Below are 17,391 nucleotides of genomic sequence, written 5' to 3'. Positions count from 1 at the left end.
CCTTGGGACAGCAGTTTCTCCAGTGTAGAAACAGAGGCCAGGTCTGCATTCCCCATTAGCCGTATTAAATACCAAACTAGACCAGCTAGGCTTGATCCCATCACCTGTGCTCAGGAGCTAACTCTCAGAGCTGATACCTTGTTATAAGTCCTCACTCCACTGCTCTGGCTTAGTAGGTGTGAAAACACTGCATTCAGGACACGGAGCAGTGGAGTGACACAGCAGAGTAACTTCCTTCTTGTGTGACACCCAGTCTTAATGGAGAGTGATCTGCTAAGGTGCTCTTAGAGAGATTGGGGAAAAAAAAACATCTCCAGTGGAGGTCAGTCTAACCCACAGATAAGAAAGAAACAGCATCTCACCCAGTGCTGCACTCCCAGTTCCTGTTCCTGAGTCTCCCGCATACTAAAGACAAGGGGCTGCACAAAGGTCCCTAAGTCAGTAATTCTTTAAAATTTCTATTCTTATATTGTGAACAACAACAAAAGTGTTCTTGAATTTTGGTTTCCTTGCCAAAAGGTCCTTGGAAAATTCACAGAATGGTTTAGGTTGGAAGGGACCTTAAACATCATAGAATCAGTCAGGGTTGGAAGAGACCACAAGGATCATCCAGTTCCAACCCCTCTGCCATGGGCAGGGACACCTCACACTAGATCAGGCTGGCCAGAGCCACATCCAGCCTGGCCTTAAACACCTCCAGGGATGGGGCCTCAACCACCTCCCTGGACAAGCCAAGATCATCTAGTTCCTATCCCCTTGCAATAGGCAGGGACACCTTCCACTAGAACAGGTTGCTCAAAGCCTCACACAGACTGGCTTTGAGCACCTCCAGGGAGAGGAGGTCTACAACCCTTCCCTGGGCATCCTGTTCAGTGTCTCATGACCCACCTCAAGCTTCAATCCATTCCCCTTCATCCTATCACAACAAGCCCTTGCAAAAAGCCCTACCCCAGGTTTCTTGTAGGCCCCCTTTAGGTATTGGAAGGGTGCTCTAAGGTCTCCCCTGAGCCTTGTCCATGCTGAACAGCCCCAACTCTCTCTATGACTGCAAGGAAGACGGCATGCATCAGTGGATCTTCTTAGAAGATAGCCACCTACAGTAGTCCCAGACTCAAAAGATAGGGTGAGTCTCCTGATCAATGCTAGACCAACTTGCTTTCACACATTGTTTTATTCAGCCTAGCCAAGATGGAACATTAGCAGTTTCCTCACATCTCCTGCCTCAGGAATGATTTTATTCATTTTCTACTGCCAGAAGGGACAAAGGTCCAAACACCAGGGAACACATTCACATCAACGAAGGAAGGCATTTCCATCATCTAACCTTAACTGGCCATGCAGAGAGAAGACAGCCTTCCTAGTTTGTTTGCCCCTTCCCAACTCCCATTATCTGCAACAAGCAGACCAGCATTTCCCACACTTGTCCTCTTGCTTAAGTCCTCAGAGATAAACACAAGCACACAACAACCTGACGTTTTATGAAGCCTGTGAAGTTGACAGGGAGGAAGTATAGATAAAAATACCAGGTTCCTTCCTCTACCAGTAGCTCTGGAGTGTCTCAAAAGCTTCTAGCAAGTTTTCACATCACAGCGGGGGAGGGGGAAATCACTCAAGTATGCAAAACTCATTATGAAAAGATTCTCTTATTGATTCAAAATAGGATGCCTTCGTTTCCTATTTGATTCTTCATAATGTAACCTTTAAAAAGTTCACAGTAATTTATCTTGCTGTTAGCTAGCAAGGTTTCAAGGTTTATTTGCAATATTTAAAGTTCCACACTTCAAACGAAACAATATTAGCTGCCAAGTGAGGGAAAAATTTACTCTTCCAAATCAGAGAGTGTAAATTCCAATCTAATTCCCATTTTGAGTTTTACTCCTTCAGAACGTGTTAAATCAAATTACTTTTCAGTAACTAGAAAAAAGGAAAAAATTACTTTGAAATTAAAAAAATAATCCATTTCTTCATTTATTCCTCTTCTGGGGGTACTGGCTTTGAGCAGAATGAATTTTTGCTTTTCATTACTGACTGCTCCGATTACTTGAATATCACTAAACCAGACTTCAAGGGCAGGATTAGAAACTGCAAAGCTTCCTTTCCAGACAGCACAACTTTCTCTCAAACCAGTAAGTCCAACATGCTGCAGATAAACAGGAAACTGAATACTAAAATGTCTTTCTGCTGTTCTCCAGAACCAGGCTGGTTTACCTCTCTTTGGTGGTCTAACGTGGTATGTGACATCATTGATGATCAGTTTGAAGTCATCCAGCAGAAGCAAATCTATGCCTGTGGAAGAAGCGACACGCGTGCCATCTGCAAGGCAAACAGATGACTCATTAAACAGCAGAAACAAAGTGCCTACAGATGCTGTGGCTAAGCAGCAATACTATCCCAAATCCAGCTGTTCAGACTGCTATATTTGCCCATAGGATACTCTGTCAAGATGCATAAACGTACTGGGAGACCTTACATGGCAAATGGCAGCTGAGCTACATATGCAGCTGCTTTTGTACATCTGTGATATCTGAGGTCATTGTGTGAAAAACAGTTCCCTTCAGCCTGCACGCTTTGAGCATAGAATAGAATCACAGAAACCTTGAGGTTGGAAGAGTTCAACTCTTAACCCAGCACTGCCAGGATACCACTGAACCATGTCCCTCAATACCCCATCTACACAGCTCTGAAATCCCTCCAGGACTCAGAATTCACCACTGCCCTGGGCAGCCTGGTCCAGGGCTTGACAACCCACCCAGGAAAGATGTGTTTTCCAATCTCCAATCTAAACCTCCCCTGGTACAGCCTGTGCACATTTCCTCCTGTCCTACCACTTACTACTTGGGAGGAGAGACCAACACCCACCTGTCTCCAACTTCCTTTCAGGTAGCTCTGGAGAGTAAGGTTTCCCCATAGCCTCCTTTTCTCCTGGCTTAACAACTCCAGTTCCCTCAGCTGCTCCTGAGAAAACTTGTGCTCTAGGAATATTCTACTGTATTTTGCAATACAATCCACTTAAGTAACATTCAGCTCTCCCCATTGGCATTAGAAATTATTTCAGTCTCTGATATTGGTCAGCTCTGGTATTTAGACATCACTAACCTAGGAAATACCTTCCTCCCAGGCCCAAACTTCTTAAGAGATTAGCTGCTTTGATGGCACTTTCATAAGACATCCTAACAACATATCTGAGCTTTGATGGCTAGGAAACACACAGCAATGGAGCAAAACAGTAAAGGAAGACATTAAGTGAAACATGACTGAAATGCTAAAATGCTGCTTCCCCTCTATCCTCTTTCACACCCAGCTCCTTACAAAGAGATTAGAACCTCCATATAGGTTTCATCTTTCCTGCTAAATAGTAGGAAACAAAGCCACCTGTTAGGTTGATGTCCATAAGCTAGGAACTAGAAATGTTTTCCTACTTCTTCACTCCACAGTCAGATTTTACAGATTAATAAGGGTTGGAAGGGACCTCTGGACATCATCTAGCCAAATCCCTTTGCCAGAGCAAGGTCACCTAGAGCAGGTTGCACAGGGCAGCATCCAAGAGGGTTTTGAATGGCTCCAGAAACAAAGACTCCACCATCTCTCTGGGCAGCCTGTTCAAATGCTCTACCACCCTCAAAGTAAAGAAGCTCCTCCTCATGCTTGGATGGAAATTGCTGTGTTCCAGTTTGTGACTTACCTCTTGTCCTGTCACCGGGCACCACAATAAAATACTGGCCCCATCCTCCTGACATCCAACTCTAAGTACTTACAAGCATTGGTAAGACTTTCCCCTCAGTCTTCTCTCTTGGCTGAAAAGCCCCAAATCTCCCAGCCTGCCTTCACAAGAGAAATTTCTAGCCCCCTGATCATCCTTGGCAAACTTTACTAACAATAATAGCCAATGATGTTGTTAGTCCAAGAGCTACATTTCTACCTTCTCCTTTTTCACAAAGGACTCACACTGTAGCCATATTTTCCTTAAAAACGAAAATGCTGGATGGGAAAAAAGAGCTAGCAAGCAAGTAAATCAATTGGTGAGCAGTGTTACCTGGGGAGTAGATTGCAACCCGATCAATCCCTCGGTCCTCTGCTTGCAGCTGTTGTAAGAAGACGCCGACAGAGTCTGAGATAGGTTTAAGTGTGAACTGGCAGCGCTCGCGCCGGGACGGAAGGTTGACAGAGATCACAGGTAACCCGTTCTGGTAAACCACCGTCACTTCTAGAAATGGAAGACAAAAACCACCAAGTGTACCATAAAAAAGTAACAGAACATCTTGTAGCAGTTCTGTATTTTCCTTATGGTTACGAGCTGAACATAAAACAGACTCCATTTTTGGTTCATCCTTTGTCAAGACATGCGTCCATCAGAGAAGAACTGAGAGACGTCAGAGGTTTCCACTCTAACTTAGCAGTATGTTAAACTCCACGTGCCTTGTGGAAAACCAGAAGATCCTGTGAGAACAACCACATTTATACCAAAGATAACCTGCTAGCTAAGAGCCACACGACATGGCAGCACAACATGGTGTTGGTTGGTTTTTGAGAATTCATAGGTTCACAGAATGGTTTGGGTTGGAGGGGACCTTAAAGATCGTCCGGTTCCAACCTCTCTGCCATGGGCAGGGACACCTTCCACTAGACCAGGTTGCTCAAGGCCTCATTCAACCTGGCCTTCAATGCCTCCAGGGAAGGGGCATCCACAATTTCCCTGGGGAACCTTGTCCCAGTGCCTCACCATCCTAATTTCCTCCTAATCTCCAGTCTACATCTCCCCTCCTTCAAGCTTCAGTGCATTCCCTCTCATCCTATCACAACTAGTCCTTGTGGAAAGTCCCTTCCTGGCTTTCTTGTAGGACCCCTTCACATACTGGAAGGCTGCTTTAAGTTATCTGCAGAGCCTTCTTTTCTGCAGGCTGAACAGCTCCAACTCTCAGCCTGCCCCCTTAGCAAAGGTTCTCCAGCCCTCTGATCATCTTCATGACCCTCTTCTGGATGCACCCCAGCAGTTCACTGTATTTTGGACTACACCAATCAAAACACTGCAGTTCATAAGGATTTATAGCCCAGAAGACAAAAGCAGACTGTCTGTATTATGAAACGTGGAGAAAAGACCTGCTTCAAACCTTGTTATTCTTGTTCTGGTTTCCTCCTCTTTCTACTGAAGTAAGAAATACTTAAGAAAGATGTGAGGAGTATGATGTTGTAGGAACACCACTCTGAGTTTAAGCTTCAAGGTCACAATCTAAAATCCATGGTATCGATACACTTTGTGCTGGAGAAGACAGAAGTGTCTTCTTCGGTGCAGATAAACCAACATTTTCCATTTCTTTGGTATTGTCAGGAGCTGCTTCAAGAGCATTCCTAAGGATTTCTGTGTGTCTTCCTAAAATTTATGGTAGTGACCTGTACGAACTGTAAACTAGGGATTATTTTACTGCCAGGAAGACATCCTGCTGTGTGCTTTGGGATATCCATACACAGAAAAGAGAAATTAAAAGTTCATCTTCCTCAAGCCCTTCACTGACTCACAAATAGTCACAATTCCTCCCAAGAGCAGAAGTTGCTAAGATATATCTGCACACTTAAAAATGATTCACTTGGGATTGCTGCGTCTTTTCCTTACATAAAAAGGTGAGGTCTTTTTTACTGTACAGAGCATTTGCCATGTGTCAAGGACTCTACAGTCATACCCACCCACGCTGCATCTGGCTCAGCATTCCCACCTGTTGTACCTTCAGCCAACTATGTGAACCACACCATCTAACTTCAGCTCATGTTGACATGCCAAGTCAATTTAAGCAGCTAACAAGCAAAACTAGCTGGTCAGAAAAGTCAACGCAAGTAGAAATAGAAGCAAATAACATTGATTTAAGAACCAAGAGGGAACAACTGCTCAGCGTAGAGTCATAGAATTGTTTTGGTTGGAAGAGTCCAACCATTAACCCAGCACTGCCAGGCCACCACATCGACACAGCTTTGAAATCCCTCCAGGGATTTTAAACCCTTCCACCACTGCCCCTGGACAACCTGGTCCAGGACTTGACAACCCTTTCAGGGAAGACATTTTTCCTAGTGTCCAACCTAAACCTCCCCTGATGCAACTTGAAGCTGTTACCTCTTGTCCCATCACCTGTTATTTGGGAGAAGAAATTAACTCCTGTCTCATTTCAAACTACTTTCAGGTAGTTGGATTCCTCCCATAAGCCTTGTTTTCTCCAAGATAAACAATCCCATTTCCCTCAGCTGCTCCTCACAAGATCTGTTCTCCAGACCAGCTTAATTATCCTTTGGACCTGCACACCAGCACCTCAATGTCCTTCCTGTAGTGATGGGCCCAAGGTGAACCCAAGATTCAAGGCATGGCCTGACCAGTGCTGAACATGTCCCTGTCAAGCGATCTGCTATCAGGCGATGAACTTTTTATCACAGGATTCTTTACATATCAGGACAAATCTCGGGGCTTCTGAAAATGGAAGGTCATTTATGAGGGAAAACGAAGCAGCACATAGACTTCTACAAAGCCAGAAGTTGTCTCTCAGGCTTCTGAATTCACTGTCTCAGACCTTCAACTCAATCACAAGACTTTTTCCCTCTTGAAGGGGACTGCTATCCAGTCCTGACAACGAGGTCCTCACACCATCTTTAAAGATGAGGTGCAAGTGACCAAGCATGGACATGTGAAATGACTAAAGCATCCCAAGAGGCCTGAGTATTTGTAAGATTGTAAATGCCTGTTCTGAAGCCTCAGAGATCTGACACAATTTTAGTAGCTTTAGTGTTTGGAAGCTTAAAACTTAGACAACAGTCAGACACTTATTGAAGAACATAAAGCAAGCTGCCAATTTATTTGGACAGTTAGGTAGAAATTCAAGCTCCTTATCAGCACCTGTTATGACATGCAGCTATCAGTTTTTTTGCATTCTTTCATTCAAGTATTTGAGCAAGAGACTGCCAAGAAATAGATTAGCATTAGCCACTTGTGATAGCAGGCTCAGAAAGAATGATCAACATCTTTAGAAACTTAAAATAGCCACTGAAGTATTGAATTCATTGGTTCTGTGAGCAGTGTATACAACATTACCTTCTGTGTTGCTTACATAACCACCAGACATAAAAAACATTCTTTATTTAAAATGCTACCTTCAACACATTGAGCTAAGTTATTGTAGAGCAGAAGAGACAACATTTGGACCAACATTTTTTTTGGTGCACCCATGTTGGTACAACAACCACCCAGCTCCATGACTGTCAGCTTTGGAGGAAGCGTCTCTCAGCACCACTCCTGCTGCATTTTAACCTTCCACAGACCTACTGGATGCCAGTGATAAACACAAATGGTCAGACCCAATCATGAATGGCCTCAAGCTGCACCAGGGGAAATTTAGATGGGATGTCAAGAAGGATTTCTTTACTGAAGGAGTTTGTCAGGCATTGCAACAGGCTGCCCAGGGAGGTGCTGAAGCAATAATTCCTAGAGGTGTTCAAACAACAAATAGATGTAGCACTTTGGGACATGGTCTAGTGGTCATGGAGGTGTCGGGTAGAAGGTTGGACTTGACAATCTTAAAGGTCTTTTCCAACCTTAATTTTATGATTCTAAGAATCAGCAGCACTGGTAGCACAAACAAAACCTTGCTCAAGGATTCACAGCTTAGGTCAAGTGTTAAAAACCAAGTTACTTCTCTTCAGAAGACAGCTCAGTAAGTCTGGAATTACAGCTGGTTTATGTTTTCCTTACAAAAAAAAGCTTGTAAAAGTAATTTTTACACCTAATTCACTTAAGGCCACTATACCAGTTTGATACTCTCATCACCCACACAAGTAATATCTGAGTTTTCACTTCATTGGAGAACGAAGAGCTCAGAGGAAAATACAGAAAAAGTCCAAAGGACGTGTCAGTAACAAACCTAACAGGCAGCAGCAGATAGCTCCTGTACAAATTCTGCCCAGGACACACCAGTGTACTTGCCTGCCTGCCTTCCTTTCTCTCCCCTGCTCTGGCAGCCCCAGGGATCACCTACATGAAAGCAACTAAAGGCACTCACTGGATAAAACATTTTGGCACTTCGTTAATTATGCAGCTAATAATCATTGATTAAATTTTAAGCCAATATTTCAATACATGAGACAAGTAGAAAAAAAACCAATTGTATAAAAGTGTATTGCAGTTACATTTACAGACATTTCCAATCTGGCTGGAGATGCTGCTAAATAAGACCATAGAGAACTTAGTAAAAGCTTTATGCACTGTATTAAGCATGAGGATGCCTTGAGGCATGAATTCTATCCAAGCACCACAAAGTTTTCCCTCAAGCATACGTACATCAGTGACAGGTCATTAGTATTTCTGAAAGATTTCTGTTCTTGCACAAGAACAACTTAAGTAACGCACTAGGCCAAAACAAAGTACAATGAAAAAGAGTGTGGCCAAAGAAGTCAGTGTTGCACATTTCCTACTGGTAAAGGTGAAGTTATTGGAAGAAACAAGAAATATTCAAGCACAATATGAGAAGTAAAATCCAATCAGGCAAGTAGCTGCATGCTTACCCTCTAGACCTTCTAAGCGTCCTCTGCACTTCTACCTATTTAAGCCTTCAGGTTTTGATTTTTAGCCCTCCAAGGCAGTCATGCTCTCTTCATGTTTGCACATGAAGCACACTTCAGTGCTGCTGACAGGGGAAGTGTTTGTGCCAGAGCCCTTTACTTTATGAGCCTTCAGGCTTAATTAACAAACCTTAATGGGGAGATGATGCACTAACTGCTTGTGGCAGACAGAAGTGCTCTAGCCTTTGCACACAACACAGAATTCATAGCATGTTAGGAATTGAAGGCGACCATCTAGTCCAAGCCTTCTGACAAAGCAGAATCAGCTAGGGCAAGTCACACAGGAACACAACCAGATGGGTCTTGAAAGTCTCCAGAGAAGGAGGCTCCACAACCTTTCTGGGCAGCCTGTTCCAGTGCTCCAGTACCCTCACAGAAAGGAAGTTTCTCCTCACATTGAGGTGGAACCTTCTGTGTTCCAGCTTGTGCCTATTGTTCTTTGTCCTATCACTGGGCGCCACTGAAAAGTCTGGCACCTTCAATCTGACATCCATCCCTCAGATATTTATAGACATGGACAAGATCCCCTTTCAGCCTTCTCTTCTCAAGACTAAACAGCACCAGGTTTCTCAGTCTTTATTCATAGCAGAGATGTTCAAGCCCCTGAATCATCCTCATAACTCTCTCATTGGACTCTCTCAAGCATATCCCTGTCTCTCTCGTATTGGGGAGCCCAAAACTGGACACAGTATTCCAAGTGTGGTCTCACCAGCAATGCAAATATTAAGCAAACCATGATCTCAGAGCTGTTAATTTCCTCCTTGCACTTCAAGTCCCACCTTCACTTTATGTTACAACCACCTTGTAAAAACAGCCTAATGTCTGAGGTGTCTCAGAAATTAAATAAAGGAATAAAAACTGCCTTAGCTTCAGCACTTCTTCACTGCAGCAAGCAGTGCTTCCAACTGAGCAAGTGGCTGGTATGGGCAGCACTGTTACACAAGCCAAGCTAAGAGGGCAGGCAGTACCACACAGACCTCACAGCTACATCAGGACAAGTCTGGCAGAAAAATGCAGACAGTTGCACGCAATCTCATCATTCCTCACAGAGCCTGTCCAGTTTTGTAAGGATGGCTGCTAGAAAAGCTGGCCATCTCCTTAATTCTCCTCGATTGACTCGGTTCCCTGTCACTTCCATAGTTCAGAACTGGATTATCCCCTAGCCAAAAAAGCCTCACCCAGAAAAGGGGTCAGGGAGCCTGACTGAAGTTAGTGAAGTCAGAAGCCAGCAAGAATTTCTCCGTGTGGATACTCACCATCAGAGGGCACTACAGTACTACAATAGACCACTCTCAGGCTCTGCCAAGGAGAAAGCCTCTGATGCACCTAGAAAACACAAGCACAGCAAGAAGGACAAGGGTCAGTGACGCTCCTCTAGCAGAATCACACTCCAGTGACACTCCTGTCCCCCTCCCAGTGCCATCCCCTGCCCCAGTGCCTCTGATGGCCATTTCCTGAGGGTGACCACAGAGCAGGAGCACCCGTCCAGAGCAGCCTCTTCCTTTCTCTTCTTCCCATCTGCCACTCAGCAGGAATTCCCCCCTGGGCCAAGTTCACCTCCACACACCTTGCTCCAACACACGTAAATTAAAGCGAGAAGGTAGAACACAACAGCAGACATTTTCCTTCATGTTAAGCTGTTTTTAAAGCTATGTTGAGTTCATCAGTTTTAAGACACCAAATCAGATTACCGCACAGACACAAAGTAGAAATCACATAAAAGCAGCAGGGAGGGTTAGGAAGTTGTGGATTAAAATGTTCATTTCCCAGGTTGATTTCTGTGCTGACAGAAATTCTTCTTCTCCTTACAGGAAGGCGACAAACTCTAGGACACAATTAGTGAACATATCTGCTCACAGAAGAACAAATACGATGATACTGAGGGGACTAAAGCATCTTCCTGAGGAGGAAAGGCTAAGAGACCTGAGGCTGTTTAGCCTTGAGAAGGACAGCCTGAGAGGGGATCTGACCAATGCTCAGCAAGAGCTAAAGGGTGGGGAGCAAGAGAATGGGGCCAGACTCTTTCCAGCAGTGCTCAGTGACAAGACAAGGGGCCACAGCCACAAAGTGGAGCCCAGGAGGTTCCATCTGAACAGGAGGAGAAACTTCACTGTGAGGGTGCTGGAGCCTTGGAGTGAGCTGCCCAGAGAGATTGTGTAGTGTGATCCTGGGTAACCCTGCTTTAGGAAAAGCATCAGACTAGATGATGTTCAGAAGTTCCCACCATGCTGGAACTCTGTGAAATTCTTCAAGATAAAACCCCCAAAACTGTGATATTGAGCTATTAAAAAAAGAGCCCAGTAGAAAAAAACCCACATGAATGGTTCCTATGCTCTGCAAGTTCAGAGAGGGATTTGTTCTCAGAAATCTAGAATCAAACTGATTTAAAGCCCATCTTCCAGAACATGTTATAATAGTTACATACTAATCTTCCCCCAACAGTGAAATTAGAATTCTGGCAATAAAAAGCCCCATTTTTAGTAAGAACAAGACACAATACCAACTGTCATCTAACCACAGAGGTACATATTTCAGTCACCCTGCTCTAGCATAAGGGTTAGACTCAATGATCTTCAGAAGTCCCTCCCAAGTCCGACCCTTCTGAGATGCTGCGACCTGCACTGGGATTTCTCAGCAGCTGCAGCCAAATATGGACATTCCTGTGGTCTAAGTTTTGTTTGGTTGTAAATTTCTAAAACGCAGCTGCCAAACCTGCATTTCTCTGAAGGTATCTCACAGGTAAGACTTTTAAAGTACATTTCTAATGGAAGCTTGCAAACAAAACCCAGGCTGTTGATTCTTTCTCTGCCAAGTTGCCCAGACCTCTGTATTTGTTGAGGTTTCAATAATCTACTTCAAATAGCTTTATATGCTACTCCACTTTTCTTCTGAGGGCTGCTGGGGGAACCAAGGGCTGTTTCAGCTACAACTATCTGTCTTGAAAGCAGGACCTGTGGCCCCTGTGGTCAGGGCATTGACAGTTGTGGAAATCCACTCTTGTTTATGCTGTATTTGCACCCCATTTTTCTCAGTCTTTACAATGAAAATCAGTCAAGTAATTTTCAATTTTCCTCCTTGAAATTGCACTGCCACCTTCTCACAGTGGAGTCAACCAGGCAGCTTACAGGAAAAGAGAACTGAGCATTAAAACCAGATGTAGCTGAATTTAAAAATAGGAAATTGCCTGTTTTGGTAATGTTTTAAAAATCAAAGCTGTATGTCGGGAACCAAAGGGCAATTTCATCTTTTTATATTAGAAAAAAGAGAAAGTCTCCTGGACTGACAAATACCCACATGCTACTGCTGAACAACCAGCAATGTCCCTGCCTAGAAAAAGCCAGGTTTAAAACTCAAAATCACCCAAAGAAATCACAGCCACAGCCTCACATCCTGGACAAATCAAGTTCCTCTATCTTAGCATCAATATCATACAAAGAACTAAGTCGTAAGCTTTGATGGTCAGAAGCTGTGCCCCATGTAAGCCAGATTTCAGAACCAAGGTTTAGCTACAGAGGGGAAGTCTCTACAGAACATTAAAAAAAAAAAAAAAAAGGAAACCACAAACAATTCCTATTTGAAAGCAGCAACTTCAGTTTTAATCCTTCTAACAACAGCATCAGACCAGATACAATAGTAAGTCAGGAGAATTTATACAGTAAAACACAACTTCCTCTCAGAGAATGCTATTTCACAGAATCATAGACTGATTTGGGTGGGGAAGGACCAATAAAGGTCATCTAGTCCAAATCCCTGCAGTGAGCAGGGGTATCTGCAACTAGAGCCCCAAACAGCCTGCTGGGATGGGGCATCTACGACCTCTCTGGGCAACCTGAGACTGTGTCTTACCACCTTCAGTGTAAAAAATTCTTCCCTCTATCTAGTTTGAATCATCCTCTTTTAGTTTAAGCCATCATCCCTTGTCCTGTCACAAAAGACCCTGCTCAAAAGTCTGTCCCCAGCTTTCTGATCATCACATTTGAAGCACTGAAAGACCACAAAAGGTCTCCCCAGAGCCTTTTCTTCTGCAGGCAGAGCAACTCCCAACTCACTCAGCCAAGCCTCACAACAGAGAGCTTCCATCACTGCTGTGGCCTCCTCTGGCCCCACTCCAACAGTCTGTGCTGAGGATTCCAGCACTGGTCCCAGCACTGCAGGTTGGATCGCAGCAGTGCAAAGGGGCAGAATCTCCTCCCTCTACCCACAGCCCACTCTGCTGGGGATCAGCCCAGGACATGGCTGGCTCTGGGCTGGGAGTGCACAGTGCCAGCTCATGTCCAGCTTTTCACTCACCAGCACCCCCAAGTCCTGCTCCACAGTCCTTCATTCCCCAGCCTGTGGGGATTGCTCCAACCCAGGTGGTGCTGAACCTTGCACTTGGCCTAGTTGAACCTCATTGAAATTTCTTTGCTTATATCATCCCATTGCATGCTAGAGCTAGCTCTTTCACAAACATACTTTCTACTGCTTTGTTCTTTGCTTTCACATGGTATTAATCACCTATTTTTTTCTAATAGTGCACACCAGGAGTCTGCCTTTCCACCAGACCTGTACAGCAGCCCAAAAATTTGATAGCAGTATTCAGAACATCCTAAAATCTGGCATTGCCCCATTGCTGAACAGCAATATTATGGGAAGATACTATCAGCCAGCATCCACAAAGGCTTTATCTTAAGGCCGTATTTGGCAGGTATGAGCTAGTTCCAGCTTCTCCTGCCCTCAGAGAATGCAAGCAAAAACCAAGGGAAAAGCTTGAAAACCAGGGTGCATTAGGCGACTCATCAAGATAAGGAGGTGTCTAACCTTTTTGACAATTACTTCGCCCCCATTTGAGGTCTGGGGAAACTCAGTTTCATTAACCCCCCAGCAGTGTGCTGCCAGCAGCTTTTAGGGCCAGAGAGGCTAGTTCAAATACACTATCTGTCGCTCCTGCAGTTCTGAACATGCTGCTGTTAGGAATTTCTTATCTAAGAGAACTGTCTCCACCGGTTAGGAAAAGAAAAAAAATGAAAAGGAACAAATGAACTCAGACAACAGAGACCTAAATGCCATTTTCTGCCATCCAAGGTTAGCAAAAGCCTAAGGAACCATCAATCAATTTTATTCTTGAAGGCTGGCTGTTGTTTTAAAATTGAGATGGAGAAAAACATCTGAATCCTTTATCCAATATCTGTAATTCAACAGCTTTATGTGGAAGGGGGCCAGAAGGCTGAAGGCTCAGGACTGAAGCAGTGTGGGGAAGCTGGGAGGAACTTATTCCAGGCTTTGCTGCCCATATCTCACAATGGTTTGCCTACTGATAGTCAACAACTCACCACTTCAGCAGTAACTACATCCAAGTTTCAGTTGAGACAAACTTGTTCACTACTTCCAAAGTAAGTGATATTTGGAGTGTGAAAAGCACCAAAGCCAGACCACTAAAGCCAGAACCTTTAAGCACCAGAAAAACTTTCAAGTTTTAAGAGACCATATGCAGGAATTCACTTTTCGCATCCATTTGATCCTTTGTTTCCTGCTTTATCTGCAGTAAAATGCATGTTAAGAGGCTTGAAGTTACGCAGCAGCTTCACTCCCAGAATGATTAAGGGAGCAAGAGAAAAAAAAAAAAAAAAAAAGTCTAAAACACTTCCTTCAGCCTTGTCAAGGTCTGTACTGGACAGTCCAAAGGCAAAAATAACAGCATTGCCATAGGTCCTAAAGTATCTATATCTTTTCTACATGGGTGACAAAGTTAATCAAAGCCCTTCTGGCAGGAAACAAAAAGAACCAAAAAAACTCAACCACAACATCCTTTAAGCTGCCAGCAAGTGCTCTCTGATGGAAAAAGAGGGAGTAATCTTGCAGAACTCATGTTCTGCATTTTAGGTAATGATCAGTGATAGAATGGGAACAACTTTGGGGTACCAAGTTTCCAAACCTTAATTAAAACCAAGAAAGAAACTGTCTGGGGAAAAAAAAAAAAAAAAAAAAAAAAAAAAACCACCAAACCAAAAAGCAACCAAAAACCCCAAAACCAACACCAACAAAAAACACACTTCCCCAAGCATGGAAAATGCATCTTAATCTAGAACACAAGTGAAAGGTGCTGCTAACTCATTACGTGGACTTCCAGTGCAGCAAAAGCTGCAGAGCTTTTGTGAAAATTTCAGCAGAGTATTCTCCATGGAAAAATACTTTACCACAAGTGAAATCTTTAAGAGATGCTTCTCCAAGCACCAGCTGCACCATCTATTTTGCAATTTATGAAGGGCTTTTCCTTTAAATGAGGCTTTAAGTCAGACATGAAGCAGCTCACCTTTTCCAACAACTAGCAGGTATTTTCCTCCCTATCCTGACTTCAACAGCATGAAAAAAAAATGAATGTCTTTCCTGGCTCTAACAGTGGTTTATCCTCAAACCTCATAGCTAGCACCTCAGTGACAAAAATTGCCATGAGCTTCCTCAAGCAATGACAGCAACCCAATCCACCCACCCCAAAAGTCCTGAAGAGTTCCGTTTTATTGATCTTTGGGGCCTCCGACTATTCCTGCCTGTTACATTTCGATCACTGGAACAACACTTCCATCCTGAGTCATTACTGGGTCCCCTTTTGTCCTCCCATTTTGCTTCCCCCTCACATCAGCTGTGCTCGCAAAGCAGAAGTGACACAGATCCAGACCCTGTTCCAAACAGAAACCTGCTGCCCAATCTCTGTAGGTAAATTACCAAAACAGCTAATATTTCTGCACCAGAATGTGAGCTCTCAGTGGATTTAAGTACTGTGGTGCACTGACTGTGAGCAGACAGCTGCTCTCTCACCACCCCTCTCCTCAGAGAAAGATGCAAGATGAAGGAGCTCATGGGTCAGGATAAAGGCAGGGAGATGACTGCTCCAACTGCCTGGGAAAGCTGATTTATTGCCAACTGAAGCAGGTAGCAGCAAGAAACCGACAGCAATCACCACACTTTCCCCCTTCTCCACCCCCCCCTGCTTTTTTCCAGGATCCAACTGACCCCTTGGCTGCCAACTCCTTCCCTCACCCTGAATGGTGGGGAGGAAAGAAGGTCCCTTCTAGAACCATCCCTGCCAGAGCCCATGGAGGACCCCACAGCAGAGGGAAGACAGCAGGGGAGTCCCTGCCCAGCACCCAGAGCACCTCTCCCCATCCTCTTGCCTCTCACTTCAGTGCTCACAGGACTGTTCCTCAGACTTCTTTCCTTCATTCCTCTCTTTTCCCCAGCATTTTCCCACCTCCTTCCCTCAGTTTCCTCAAGGCATCGTACCAGTGGGGCTGAGCTGTGCCTCCTGAGAGCCCACTGGAACCGGTGGGAACCGGCCTGGGGCAGCCCCACAGACACCTGTCAGTGTCGGGGGGGCCTCTCCCCACAGGAGCCCCTCAGCCCCTGGGCACCCAACACAGCAACCATTAAAGCAAGGTTTGCAAATTAATTCCTTCACATAGGATCTGGGACAGGGCTCTGAGCACGGTCAGGACCTTCTCAGTCCTCTGCCTACAGCAGTCTCATACAAATTTACAGATTGCATTGGGTTGGAAGGGACCCTCAAAGGTCATCTTGTCCAACCCCCTGCAGTCAGCAGGGACACCTCCAACTACATCAGACTGCCCAGGACCACATCAAGTCTCATCTTGAACGTCTCTGGGGATGGAGCCTCAACCATATCCCTGGGAAACCTGTTCCAATATTTCACCACTCACTGCAAAGAGCTTCCTCCTAACGTCCAACCTAAACCTACCCTGCTCCAGTTACAAACCATTGCCCCTCATCCTAATCACTGTAAGCCCTTCTAAACAGTCCTCCTCAAGCCTTCCTGTAGGTCCCCTTCAGATACTGGAATGTAGACATAAGGTCTCTGCAGAGCCTTCTTACATGGGCCTGAGTACAACAAGGGGACAGGGAGAAGACTTAACAGCAGCAGTTCTGCTCCCATTGTACCAGCAAAGAGGGATCCTGCTGCTGCCATTTCCCCGGCATAACCCTTCTAATTTCTCATGCCTTCCTCCCCTGCCTTCCGCAGAAACTTCCAAAGAGAAAAATGGACGAGCCTAGCATCAGAGATCCCTGCTCATATCTTTCCTCCACTATCTTTGCTACCTCGATTTTTCTAAGGCATCTGCGCACCTGGGCCTGTGTCCAGGATCTCTCTTTGAAACAGGAATAAAACCAACTCAATCTTTGTCTGAAATCCAGTCCAACTTCACCAGGGATTTGTTCAACAAATCAGTAACCCTGTACGGAAGATTTTCTCCAGCTTTTTCTATGGTGTTTGGATAGTTCTATCTGAACAGAAGGAAAAACTTCTTTGCTGTGAGGGTGCTGGAGCCCTGGAACAGGCTGCTCAGAGAGGTTGTGGAGTCTCCTTCTCTGGGGAGATTCCAGACCTGCATGAACATCATGATCCTGGGCAGCCTGCTGTGGGTGACCCTGCTTTAGCAGAGGTGTTGGACTGGATGATCTCTGGTGGTCCCTTGCAAGCCCCACCATGCTGGGATGCCGTGAAACATTTACACAGTAAACATTACGTGAAGTATTTCCCTTCGTGGCACACGTGTTCCTGTTGGTATGCAATAGAACAGCAGTAGCTCTTGCAAGGGCAGCACTCACAGCACTCACAGCACAACACTTCGTTGTCCTGCAGAAAGCTGGCACAGGAGAACCCTGAAATATTTGGCCAGAGAGGGGAGCCCGGTGGAGGAAGCCCTTGTACCTGGGAGACGTGCTCCTGAAGCAATGGCAGAGGAGCCTCATGTGCCCCTGAGCACAACTTCCTCCCCAGTTTCCAACAAGGCATTTCTAAATGCTGCT

The 17,391-nt window shown here is 44.9% G+C and overlaps 1 protein-coding gene across 1 annotated transcript in view; it reads right to left on the bottom strand.

Moving 5' to 3' along the window:
- Positions 1-17,391, bottom strand: part of MCU (mitochondrial calcium uniporter) — a 131,751-nt gene that overhangs the window by 9,548 nt on the left and 104,812 nt on the right. Inside the window, exons 2-4 of the mRNA XM_054382160.1 lie at positions 9,846-9,915; positions 4,034-4,204; positions 2,209-2,313 (exon numbers count right to left, since the gene is read on the bottom strand). Of these exons, the coding sequence (XP_054238135.1) occupies positions 2,209-2,313; positions 4,034-4,204; positions 9,846-9,915 (346 nt within the window). The remainder of the gene's footprint in view (positions 1-2,208; positions 2,314-4,033; positions 4,205-9,845; positions 9,916-17,391) is intronic.

The sequence above is a fragment of the Indicator indicator genome, chromosome 7, assembly GCF_027791375.1.
Source record: "Indicator indicator isolate 239-I01 chromosome 7, UM_Iind_1.1, whole genome shotgun sequence".
NCBI lineage: Eukaryota > Metazoa > Chordata > Aves > Piciformes > Indicatoridae > Indicator > Indicator indicator.
This window is presented reverse-complemented; position numbering and strand designations above follow the sequence as displayed.